Here is a 14615-nt window from a genome sequence, read left to right on the forward strand (position 1 = left end):
ATATTTTACATGTCGTCATATTGATCATCGGGTCCACCATCTTCCAATCTTGATCTCCCACTATTACAAATATTTACATTTGAATAGTCATGACACATAAGGGATACATATCAAGGGGTGGGAACGAGCCATAAACCAGGCTCACTTTAATTTTATCAAATAAAATTATACAAGTTGAGACATGAAAAATATCCTAACATACACCTAGCATATTGGTCATGGCTCTCGATCATCATTCATGCATATAATATCACATATTATATATTTCATCAATTTCATGTATCTTGTAATTTTTATCACTAACCGCCAAAATTATTAAACGAATTAATAAATTAAATAAACTCCTTTATTTAATTTCTAATAAATTCAATAATAATTGATTTTCTGTAAAACTCCTTTTACTATAAATAATTAGAATCACATTCCAATTATTTATTTCATAAGAAAATTTTATAATTTTAAAATCGCATTGGGTCCAAAACCTTTTGGCATCCCGATATTTATAATTATAATTATCAATATATATATATATGTCGTATATATATATATATATTTAAACATATGTGTCCCACATATTTATTATTGATAACGATAATAAACATATATGTCCCACATATTTATTATTATCATTATTAATATATATATATATATATATATATTTAAACACATATATATGAATAATATGAATTTTCTTATGCGGTTAGAAATAAAAATACTCAACATGAAATAAACCATACGATATAGAGAACCTGGCTCTGATACCACTGTTGGATCTCGGATCTCTATCGTGCCCAAAACGCAGCGGAAATTTAAATTTAATTTTGACGTTCAAAATTTTTTTGGACACTCGTATGGTTTAAATAAATGTACGTAGGGTGTTTATGAAATTTATATCTATCAATCTTAAAAGATTGACGATGGCTCCAACTATTTCGAAACGATTTCGAAATTAGCTCTTGTTGTAAATCCCTACGAACGATCAACTGGATTATCTCCTTTTTTAATCTCCGAATCAGGTCCACGACCGGATTTCCTGTTCCTCTTCTAAATTGCACTTAAAAGAAGAAGAAATTTTGCGTTGAAATCGAACTTAAGAATTGATCGTATCAATTCTAATTAACCAGAGCGAAAACAGAGAGAGCAGAGAGGAAGCCGAAGGAAATTGAATGAATCAAATTCTGATTGCAATTCACAATTGCAATGTATTTAATGAGTTGTCTCCCGACAACTCATTAATTTTTTTTAAATTATTATAATAATATAATATATTATTATAAACATAAGGTCCCACATCCATAAATATATATTTATTATATATATCCATATATATATATATATGCATTTATATATATATTGTGTGAGTCATTAAATCCGAGTCCAACTCGGAAAAATTAATTAAACCATTTTAATTAATTTTTGCTCTCAAAATTTCTATAAGCCTTTATAAACCATTTATAAAGCTTATCTATCGATCCAGTCAAATTTGTTTATCATAAATTCAACTCTTTGAATTTATTATCTCAACTGGAACAGGGAAACCAGTACTTGTGTAACCCTCAATGGTTCAGGGATACAGCTAGCTGTGGGTCTAGGCTTACCCTTATTAGCCTCATTCTATGCATCAACTCCTTGATCATAAAATGTCAGAACTCATTTTTGATTTAACTTATCGAATCATGGTAAGAGCGTTAAGTAGCACCGCCCCATGATTCTCTAGGTATCACTGATAGTGCCTGCAAGAACCAGTCGATTATGGTTAACGTACAGTACAGTCCCTTCATCTCATATATCCCGATCGAAACTGCAACCATTGGTTCATCGAGGGTTGCATATGAATTTCGATAACGATGTGATGTCTTTTAGAATATATAGTGGCATCGCATGTGTAACTTGGTAAACATTTTACTCTACTACACATCTTACACTCTGGCCAGAGATTACATGCACTATTATCTCACTTGATCACATAGGATATCCACACCCGTAGGTGAGCAGTGAATCCCCGACTACAATGCACTGGCTCCTACATGTGTCGCAACTGTACCCAACCTCGCCACCTGATGACCCTCATGGAGTCGGTAAACGAGTCAAAGTAAAGTCCTAGCATGTAGAGCCTCAGTGTTGTCCCGGGTCGTAAGGACTAATGGTGTACAACCATAACCACGGACTTATCCACTCGATGAATGATAACCACTTGGAAAGTTAGAGGGAGGGTAGTTCAGTGAACTCATCGTATGAGCACCAATCTGTATGATTGAACATCTCTATGTCCATACCAATGAAATGTGGTACACATCATCACAGATTCTAGTCTCGAGCTCGAGCGATCCTTATCCTTATTTTGGACGGCTCAATCGACTAGGAACTTGATTTAGAATATACATTAATTAATAATATGTGTTTCATGATTGCCATCACATGTACAACCTCATATCTTACTATAGTATATTCAAGGTTTTTATCTATGCAACTTGCATGGGTATACAGATAAAGAAAATGTCAAATAAAAGATTAATTATATTAAAATAAAGATTGTTATTACACTTAAGTCAATAAAATCCCTGACCAACATTTGGCTTGCAGGGCATCTACTCTAACACCTGTGACATCCCTTGGAGGCTCACGATATTATGTCACATTTATCGATGATTCGAGCATGAACGTTTGGGTTTATTTTTTGAAAAATAAATCTGATGTTTACGAAACCTTTAAGAGGTGGAAAGTCATGGTGGAGAATGGGACCAACTTGAAGGTGAAGTGTTTACGGTCTGATAACGGAGGAGAATATGAAGATGTTGAGTTCAAGAAGTATTGTGCACTGAACGGGATCAAGATGGAGAAAACCATTTCAGGTACCCCTCAACAGAATGGTGTAGCTGAGAGGATGAACAGGACCCTAAATGAACAAGCCAGGAGCATGAGATTGCACGCTGGACTGCCGAAATCATTCTGGGCTGATGCAGTTAACACTGCAGCATATCTGATCAATAGAGGACCTTCGGTACCACTTGATTGCAGAATACCAGAGGAGGTCTGGAGCGGCAAAGGAGTAAACCTTTCGTTCTTGAAAGTGTTTGGTTGTCTCTCATATGTTAACATTGATTCAGCCAGCAGAACGAAACTTGATCCAAAATCAAAGAAGTGTTTCTTTATTGGTTATGGAGATAATGAGTTTGGTTATCGGTTCTGGGATGAACAAAATCAGAAGATCATTCGGAGCAGAGATGTCATTTTTAATGAGCAAGTTTTGTACAATGACAAGTCAGACATTGCAGCAGGAGATAAATGTCCAGAAGTCCAGAAGTCAAATGAAGTGCCATTGATAGATATTCCTATGAATGAGTCGGAGTATAGTAACCAGGAAGAAGAAACTGCACAAGAAGTTGATCCACAAACTCCGGTGATTGAACTCAGGAGATCTTCAAGAACAATTAGACCACCTGAGAGATACTCCCCTGCACTTCACTATATTTTGTTGACTGATAAAGGTGAACCGGAGACCTTTGAAGAAGCGATGCAAAATGATGATTCAATCAAGTGGGAGTTAGCCATGAAAGACGAGATGGAATGCAAATATAAGAGAAAAGACATGAGCTGCTACATTGACTGTGTGAAGCCATGATTGAAATCAAGTCTTCAAGTGGGAGATTTGTTAGGTGATTGGTAGGATGATGGAAGGTGGATGGTAGTGGTTGGGAGTGGGGGAAGTGGATTAAATGCCTCTGCATTTAATTCACGCGTTTCTTTTCCCCTATAAATAGGCAGTCTCTCCCCCCATTCGTATTATCCCAACAAGAAGCAAATCAGCTTCTTAAATAGAGAGAAAAAGAAAAAAAAGAAAGAAAATATTTTCTTAGGTTTTGTTGAATGTTTCTCTTGTGTGAGTTAGAGAAACAATTTTTCTCAGTAATACTCGGGGTTGGGATCGTGTGAGAGATATAGTGTTTTGTTTACACTTGTAATATTTTTCTGATAATAAATATTTGCAGCAGCTCCGTGGACGTAGCCTATATTGGGTGAACCACGTAAATCTTGGTGTTCTTGTTGATTGTTTTATTCCGCAATTATTATTATCGTCATGTTCGCTCCGGCATAATCCATAACAGCGCGTACACCATAAGTACAAAATTGTTGAGGTGAACCGGACCAGACATCTTCCCACAAACGAACCCTTCGTTTTCGCTACACAAGCTTCACAGGTCGTGTTCTTGCAATACCCAACTTCAGGTAGAACCCCTTATGCTTGGCTTTATGTAAGCGGTTTGAGACAGAGGGCTTATGTTGCAGACATCGTAACTAACAATAACGTACAGACCGACGCGACAAGTGCGTTTCAAAATAATGAAAGTCAAGTTCATGAAGTTGAAACACAATTTCTTTTGAATTCAGAAAACCTTGTCGATGCCACTGTTAACTTTGACGATGAAATTGCCGCGTTAAGCACAGACAGCGGGACCGGAGATGTACAAGAAAGTAGCGACGAAAACTTCGACGTGCAAAGTGATTAAGTAATGTTGTATTTATAAATCTGTGAATGTTTCTCTGGTATTAAATTACAATTTTCGCTATTATGAAATTTATTTCTTTTATTTTAGATTAATAGTATTATTAAATATTTTTTTTCATTAATCTTATTAATATCTATCCATTACTATTTTTATTTTTATTTTCATAAATAAGTCGTTCATAAAAAATTTATTATCGTATTAATTAACATCTAACCATTAGTACTCCCTTCGTCTCAATTATATAGTCCACGTTTTCTTGTTTGTTTGTTCCAAATACATAGTCATATACCATATTTAGTAATTTTTTTGTACACTCATTTATTAATATACCCCTATTAACTACACATTGAAAATTGTGAAATCATTTTTTAATACATTAAATAGGGATAAAATAGGAAGTTTGTATAAAATTTACTTTCCCAATAATTTTTTCTTAATCTGTATGAAATAAAAAGTAGGACTATGTATTTGAGACGGAGGGAATATTATTATTATTATTTATTGTTGTCGAATACTTAATTTATATAATTATTGTCAAAGTTATTATTATAATTAAGTTTGACAAAAATTCTCGAAATCACCAAAGTTATTATTAAATTAATAATTTAGTTAATGCATATTTATAATTATGTAATTAGAATAAATATTGTTAATAAATGCTCAATTATATTTATATTTATAATTGTTAAAGAAATGAATAATGCTAGAGGTACAACCAATATATTGCACAACGATATTTACAAGAATTATGTTGTAATATTTTGCTATTATCTCGTGAGATTTTGATATGATATCGTGAGATTTTGCATTCAATGTATCGTGAGATTTGATAAATTTAAATTTTGTATTGAATTTTTTGTGGTGTAAAAATTGTTGTACAAATTTAGTTGTACATGTAGCATTACTCGGAAGGAATTTACCCCCCTAATGAGATTTTGTCATCTCGAAAATTTCTTGAAGATCGAGAAAGACAAAAATTTCCCAAAAAAACAACTCTAAAAATTTCTTGAAGAGAAAGACATGTTTAAATTTTTTTTTTTTTTTGTGTGTGTGTTAAATAATTGTGTATGAAAAATCTAGATTATAACAAATTTTTTAATGTTATTAGAACTACGAGTGTTACGATCATTTAAAAACTCAAACTTACAGAGAAAGAAAAATAAATATCTTTTTAGAATATATCTTAATCATAAATAAGATATATTTACATATTTTTGTCATCAAAAACTCTAATGTTAATATATTCGGATTAACCGGATAATTAGAAACAGAAAAAATCTCGAGGTTGATTTTATTCCGATGAATGGCTCCTCCGCCGCCGCCGCTCCTTCTCAGAATTCCGACTACAATGTCCGTCCCAACTCCGTCCCATTCAACGCCAACTTACGCAAGATCTTAAAAACTGTGGGAAGAACCCTCATCCTCCTGACCTTCATTGCAGTCTCCGCTTTCGTGGTCGCCTCGTTGATCCTTAGATGGACGCCCATGGAGCCCCATTTCTCGGTAGATTCGTTCTACCTCTCGAATTTCACCTTCATCGCCAACGGATCCCGCCTGTTCATGGACTCCGAAGTCCGGCTCAAGGTGAAGAATCCCAACGTGAAATATTCTCTGAGATACGAAAACCCAGTGGCCTCCATGTATTACAAGTACGAGTTTCTTTCCCAGAGAGGGATCACCCGATTCTCCCACGAGGCGGAAACGAGACATCGCTGGTGATCAAGTTTGCTGCATGTGATGATGGGAATATTGTGGATCAATGGGTGGTAGATGGGATCCATGGGGAGATTGGGATGGGTGGGAGTGTGAAATTCAACTTGTGGTTCATTTCTCGGATAGTCTGGCCTGATCATTCGATCGAAAGACGGTACTTACAGGGTTCTTTGCAGGGCTTTGGAAGTCGGGATTCCGAGCAACGGAAGCCCCGGCGGGCTAACCGGCGAGTCGAACACTATTTGTGCGATCCGGAATGAAAGACGTTGCCCTGGATTCAATTGATTTTAATTTGGTGCAAACATATGAAGTTTACTATGTATGTATGTATTATTTTTTTGGAAAAAAAAAGAATTTTGGTCTTTCATGTGTGTCACTTTTCGATTTTGATTCTCTACGTTTCATATTTCAGTTTTAGTCCTGCATGTTCGATTTTTGACAATTTCAGTCATTTTTAAGGAAAATTGCAAATTTAGTCATGTATGTTTGTCACTTTGCGATTTTGGTCCTTTATGTTTTCATATTTCAGTTTTAGTCATGTATGATTCGATTTTTGGCAATTTCGGTCCTTTTTCTTCGAAAATGCTGACGTGGCACTGTACACGTCAGCTCCACATCAGCATTGAATTGGTGCCACGTCAGCGCCACATCGGAAAAAGGACTAAAATTGCCAAAAAAAAATAAAGATAGCGGACTAAAACTGCAATCTGAAAATATAAAGGACCAAAATCGCAAAGTGACAAACATACAGGACCAAAAAAATAATTTTTCCGTCATTTTTATTCGAAAATATTTACATAACACTATACATATCAGCTCCATGTCAGCATTGAAATGGTGCCACATCAGCATCACATCAGAAAAAGAATTAAAATTGCCAAAATATAAAGATAATGGACTAAGACTGAAATCTAAAAATATAGAGGATCAAAATCGCAAAATGAAAAACATACCAAACTAAAATTAAAAACAATTTTTTCTATCTTTTTTTTCTTCTCGGGTATGGAATAGATAATAATTATGGAGAAAATTTCACATATCAAACAAGTTAATTTTACTTGTTAAAGTTAAGTTTTTAATGATGTAATAGGCATTATATATATATATATATATATATATATATATATATATATATATATATATATATATATATATATATATATATATATATATATATAGAACTCAACACACATTGTCACATTGACATAGAATGTTACATCAGGTCTTCGCATTGGACATTTTAGGAATAGTTTTTTTTTTTTCAAGTAAAATGATGAGCGAAAATACTTAAATACGTAGGTGAAAATTAAATAAAAAGTATAACTATATCATCATCTATAAAATAATAACAATAATTTTAAAGAATAGAAAATAATTAACTTATTTGTAATTTAATCTATAATGATTATATCTAATCTGCCTTTAAATTTTTTGAATTACTCAATACTATTTAATTATCTTAATATATCTTTATTTAAATATTATTATTTAACTCATGTAAATAATTAATAGTAAATATTTAATACATGTTCGTCTACTTCTTTTTTTTTTTTGTATAAATATATATTTAATTCCCCAAATTTCCCTTGGATTCTTTGGTGAAACGAGAAGTACTGGAAAAGGAGTACTTTCCAAGCCTCGAAAGCGGATAGGAGAAATTAATAGATTCACTTCAACCCATCGATCGAGTTACATTACCGTAAGGAATCTTTGGTGGATTCAGCATTGCGAATTCGGGAGCATGCAGCATCGTGAAGACGGAAACTTTGATTTCCAAGTTCGTGTGATTAATGTTTGATTTTTGGAACAACAATGTGGGAGTATTTGAATTTGAGGAAATTGAATGAATTTGTATTTGCTTGGATGGAAGATTAATTTTGCTTCACAAGTTATCTAAAAAAACACCGAAAATGCAAAGTTAGTGTACCAAAATCCACGTCGAAAAAGTTAATAAACCAAAACCTAAAAAACTTATTTTCCCAAAATGCCATCATAGATGGATTTATCGAATTGAAGACATAGACATACACCAGATCCATCCATCCATCCAGCTCAGGGTTATAAATTACATGCGTAAGACCCTGTTATATATAAGATATCTTCTCGTTTGTTTAATCGAAATAATTGTTTTCGATTTTAATGAAGTTATAAATCGAAATCAAACTACAGTAAACACAAATTGAGATGAAATTGGATTGAAAATGGCAATTTGATTTCTTTTGAACCGAATTAATATATACTCACCCCGCAGAAATATACGTAGATTTAAAAAAAATAAAAAAAAATCCATATATATATATATATTATAAGAAATAACTCAAGTTAACTAGAAGTGGATGCATAAGCAATAATTTTTTTTTAAAAAAAAACATCAATACACGAAACTATGAGTAACAAAATAACTATTCTATACGTTAATTTGATTTAAGGTTTATTGGTTAGTAACTATTTATCTTGAATTTTATATATATAACATTTTTTTCAAAAAATAATTTACATAAAAAATATTTTACATGTACGCACACAATATGTATCATGTATGTTTATTAACTAGGACAAATTATGCATTAAAATCCTTTCAATAATTAAAGGGTTTTCATGTAATACTTGTACTCTAAAAAAATAATAATAATTAAAGGGTTTCCCTGTTTTATAAATTTTCAGCCAGATAGGAAATTTTCTTCTCTTAAATATCCATGTATTTTCGAACTACCTATTTAAGTATGAATAGGTCCTTTATATGACATTTTTACGTATCTTTATCTATACATGATACAAGTTTTTGGTGACATATAGGTGAGTAACACATACGAAATTGCTTTTCGGAGGGGAACAACAGTTGAAAACGGCCGCTAATACCCCGTAGCCTGAGCCACAGGGGCGTAGTCATAATTTTTTTCCACCCTGGACTGATAAATAAGTATTGCATCTCTTTCATTAACACCATATTGCGATATTAGTGTACACATTGCCAGATTTAGTTGAACATAACAACTAGGATAAATATAAAATCTTTCACTCTTTATATTTTGCGGGATGTGGTCATCATTAAATCATTTTAATGTCAATTTTGTTTAAAAATATTCCTAGGCTAAATTAATGATAACAATGTCAAAGTTACAAATATATTTTACAATGACATAATATAATAAATAATTTAATTAGTCCAAAAATCTATCTTGATCTCGACTATAAATAATATTCTTAAATTATCGTTTTACTCCAAAATTACAACTATTGCTCGATATTTAATAGAGACTATCTGGCTAGCTCTAAATGATTCTTTAGTTTTCAAACATTCATGTGGAATTAGCGAGAGAAAAAGAGATAAATATTTTAGTAACTCAAAAATCATGACAATTTGTTTACTTGGATTGAGATTATAATGTGAAAGTTAGCTTTCGTCATTTAAAAATCAGAAGGTGTTCTTTATCATCATCTTATATAAAAACAACTGCATATTAAAAATCAAAATACACAATCGGATATTCAATAATTAATATGCAGGTATTTGTATATAACATGATGATAAAACACCTTATGTAATTTTCACCTTTCACTAATTGAATTTTCTTATCATATTCTGCTCTCATCAATGATTTTATAGATCCAAATATTTAGTTTGCAATTTAATTAAGTCTCAATTTCAATAGTATATTTTATGATTTCATCAATAATTAAATAATCAATATGTGTGTCAGGAAAAAAAAAAAAAAAAAAAAAAGAGAGAGAGAGAGAGAAGTGGACTTGATCAAATCTTAAAATTGGTCTGCGTTAATATAATGTTTTGGTGTGGGTTGGCCAAATCTTTAAATGGGCTGGACTAAATTTTAAAGTGAGCTGAGATTAAATGTCAATATACCTAATAATAAAAATAATTAAGTCAGGACTAGAGTTCACCATAGCCTTTGGGGTAACTCCGCCATGGGCTGAGAAGCAAAAAGAGGAATTCGCCTTAGGAGAGACTTGTGTCTGATTATCTAGTTGGTGATGAAACAATAGCTTCAGTAGCTGGTGCGAGAGGATGATCAATCACATTGGGATTGAGACACGGCCTAGACTCTTGTAGGGAGGTAGCAGTAAGAAATTTTCGGCAATGGGCGAAAGCCTTGACGTAGCAATGTTGCGTGGAGGTAGAAGACCCACGGGTCCTGAACAATCTATCCATATTCACTAGAATTTTTGTGTTCAAGTATTCATTATCAATATTAAACACAACTACAATTTCGAACTCAATTTTGGGAGTAAAAAAAAAAGGAAAAGAAATTCACATGTTACTGAATCGCTAGCCCAGAATAGTTGGCCCAACAAGAATCAAGACGCAAGTCTCACTTTAAGACGATCATTCCACGGGGAGAGGAACTCAGTGGTGTGGCCACCGACCCGAGCCCATGCATAGGTCACGCAGTCAAATCTATCAATCAAATTCTGTAAATATAAGAATCTTTAAGGAAAAATTGCACATTTGGTCTTGTACACTTGTCACTTTGCAATTTTGATCTTCTATGTTTTCATATTTTAGTTTTAGTCCTGAATGTTTTGATTTTTGGTAATTTCGGTCCTTTTTATTCGAAAATGTTTATGTGGCACTGTACACGTCAGCTTCACATCAGCACTGAATGGGTGCCACGTCAGCGCCACGTCGAAAAAAGGACTAAAATTTCCAAAAAAATAAAGATAGCGGACTAAAACTGAAATTTGATAATATAAAAGACTGAAATCGCAAAGTGATAAATATACAGAACCAAAAAGTAATTTTCCCAATCTTTAATGATATAAACAAATAATCCAAAGAAAATGTGGTAGAGTTCGCACTATCTTACGAGTATTATCCTAATTATATATTTAATATTTTATTATTTATTATATATCATTAATTACGTCAATGTGTACTCTGTGTAGATATATGAATAATTGGACGTATGATTTGAGTATTACCTTTAGTGTAGGATCTCGTTAATAAAAAAAAATATGTAACGTACAAATTTGATTGCAAATTGCAAAATTATCCTAATGACACGTATCGTCTCAAATATGATAATTCTCTGTTACTTATTCATCTATGCAGACCCCTCCCAGTCCCCAGACTCCCAGTCATTAATGTAATTGCCAACTGAACGTTGAGGTATCAAATATTCGAACATTATCTCGCCATACTTACCCAATCCAAAGTAAAATTTTGAATATTATATCAAATTCAATTCCAAATTAAAAATTCGAAATTTGACATGACTGATTCAAAAGCATGCATATTTATGCATTGCTCCGATGATTTTTTAAAAAAATTATTTTAAAAATTCGATATCCGTTTGTTATTATTTTTTTCAATGACATGGTGAAAATTAAGTTCATAATTTTTTAAATATGGGACATATATGATATTGGAATTATTAAATTTCAAGACACTACTAAAGAATAATTATGGAATTAAAAAAAAAAGGGAAATTCGATTAATGTAGTGAAAAAACGTACAAATTAAAGGACGTTAGTTTCCCTAATGAGATTTTGTCATCTCGACAATTACTTGAAGAGAAAGACAAAACTTTTCCCAAAACAACTCTAAAAATTTCTTGAAGAGAAAGACATAATTTAAAAAAAAATTTCCGTGTGTTAAATAATTGTGTGTGAAAAATCTAGATTATAACATTCTTTAGGCACCGTTTGGTTTGAGGTATGATATAAGTAATATATAAATAAGTAGTATAATGTAATAAAAATAAATAAAAAATGATAGTTAAAATTATATTGGATTTGATTGATAGATTATGGTTTATTTGATTTGATTGATTAAATTTTATATAAAAATGTTAAATGACTATTTTGTCCTTTTAACAATAAATAAAATAAAAATTATATTATTTATATGGGGTAATATAGTAATTTGAATTCAATGATTTGATAGATGTTAGATAAATAATTAATGATTTGATTGATGTAAAATAAATAGTTAATATATAGATAAATAATATGATGAGAAGAACGTGGAATGTGATGAAATGAGTTATACTTATATTAGTAATACCGTGAACAGAACGATGTCTTAATGTTAGAACTACGAGTATTATAGGATCGTTTAAAAATTCAAAATTACAGACAAAGAAAAATAAATAACTTTTTACAATATCTTAGTCATAAATAAGACATATTTACACACACACACACACATATATATATATATATATATATTAATCATCTTAAAGTAATTTTTATTTTTAAGAGTAACACTCTTGTGAGACAGTTTCATCCGTAAGACGGGTCAATTGTACTCATATTTATAATAATAACTAATACTTTTGACATAAATTGTAATACTTTTTAATGGATAACCCATATAAAAGATCAGTCTCATAAATATGACCTTGAGACCGTCTCATAGAAGTTTTTACCTATTTTAAAATATTCAATCTTATCCTTGTCGATAGTTTCCTTAGCTTACTATAACAAAAACTCTATTAATGTTTATATATTGAGATTAATATTCTAAGGAAACAGGCTTTAGAAACAGAAAAATCTCCAGGTAGATTTTATTCCGATGGAGGGCTCCGCCGCCGCTCCTTCTCATAATTCCGACTACATTGTCCGCCCCAATTACTCCGCACCAATATTCATCGCCAACTTAAGCAATATCTTAGTAGCTCTGGGAATATTTATCGCCATTACCTTTGTGGTAGTATCAGCGATCGTCGCCATCACGTTGATCCTTAGATTGTCGCCGCCTATCGAGCCCGATTTCTCGGTAGATTCATTCTCCCTCTCGAATTTCACCTTCACCACCAACGGATCCCGCCTGTTGTTCATGGACTCCGAAGTCCGGCTCAAGGTGTCGAATCCCAATGTGAGATATTCTCTGAGCTACGAAAACACTGTGGCCTCCGTGTATTACAAGTACGAGTTGCTTTCCCAGAGAGGGATCCCCGGATTCTCCCACAAGGCCCGGAACAAGACATCGCTGGTGATCAAGTTTGCTGCAGGTGATGTGGATCAATGGGTGGTAGATGGGATCAAAGGGGAGATTGGGAGGAAAGGGAACGTGAGTTTCAACTTGTGGTTCATTTCTGGGATAGTGTGGGGTCATCATTCGTCGGAAGACGGTACTTACAGGGTTCTTTGCCCGGATTTGGTCGTCCGGGTTCCGAGCGACGGAAGCTCCGGCGAGCTAGCCAAAAAACCGGAAGATTGTGTGATTAAGAGAGAAAGCGATTTCATTGCATCATTCGATGGAGTTTAATTTGGTGCATGCATGCATGCATCAAGTTTACTATGTATATATTATTATATGTTATTTTCTTTTGGGGTATGGAATAGAATAGATAATTGGAAGCGAGAGTTTTGTTTTATCCTTTATTTGAGTTAATAATCGGAGGACTTTTTGACACGATTAACTGATCATCTCGTTTAAAAACAAATATTTAGGATCATTAATTTTGTATTTTTTTCTTCTTTCAAATAAGATGATGATCCAAAAATACTTGAATATATTGGTAAAAATTAAATAAATAATATATTTATACCTTCGTCTATACAATAATACTAATCAGGATGAGACACACTTGCTACAGATATGACATAATATATAGATATTATATATGACATATAACACATTTATATATTTAATTAAAGTATTTTCATATAAATGATCTTAAATATTAAAGACTAAAAGTCTCAAATATTATAATTTTGTAAAACTCCTGCATATGATATTTAAATAGATTTTTTAAAATAAAAAATTGTAATATTTTTTTTTATCTTAATTAAGACTTAATCATTTAAAAATTCATAAGTGTAGATAAGATAAAAGAATATTTGTTTAGTTGTGATAGTTTTGGATAAATAAAAAAATTGACTGTAATAGGTTTTTATGAGATTTTTTTAATTAAATTACGATTAAATGTTTTTGTATTTTTATAATGATGTTTTACAGAATAAAAGATAATTAATTTTTTTTTGTAATTTAATCTATAATTATCATATCTGATCTGATTTTTAATTTAATTTTTGTAATTGGTAAATATTATTTTGTCTTAATCTATCTTAATTTAGTTTTGTATTATTTAACTCATGTAAAAATGATATTAAATATTTAACTCATGAAAAATAAAAATAAAATTAATTAACGCAAAAAATATTTTTTGTTTTCAAATGCCTCATTTATTTTCTACAATTTCGTATCGTATTTTTAATATGTTAATAATTCGTATAAAATATCTAATTACTAAAGTAGATATTTTAATTTAATTAAGAAAAATAATAAACTTATATATTTAACCGTAAAATTAATGATAAGGCTAATTTTGTTATAATTTTCCAGAATTTAAGTATTAAAAGATGTTTAAGGCCAAAATTGTTTTCGTATACAAATAGATTCACTTCAACTCATCGAGTTACGTTACTGTA

General features: G+C 31.6%; 1 protein-coding gene across 1 annotated transcript; it reads left to right on the plus strand.

The window, feature by feature from the left end:
* Positions 1 to 12753: 12753 nt before the first annotated feature.
* Positions 12754 to 13449, plus strand: LOC140862077 (uncharacterized). Its single transcript, XM_073265080.1, has one exon. It carries the CDS (start codon positions 12754 to 12756, stop codon positions 13447 to 13449), a length of 696 nt encoding a protein of 231 aa, XP_073121181.1.
* The last annotated feature ends 1166 nt before the right edge of the window (positions 13450 to 14615 follow it).

The sequence above is a fragment of the Henckelia pumila genome, chromosome 4 (genome assembly GCF_033568475.1).
Source record: "Henckelia pumila isolate YLH828 chromosome 4, ASM3356847v2, whole genome shotgun sequence".
In the NCBI taxonomy this organism is placed as follows: domain Eukaryota; kingdom Viridiplantae; phylum Streptophyta; class Magnoliopsida; order Lamiales; family Gesneriaceae; genus Henckelia; species Henckelia pumila.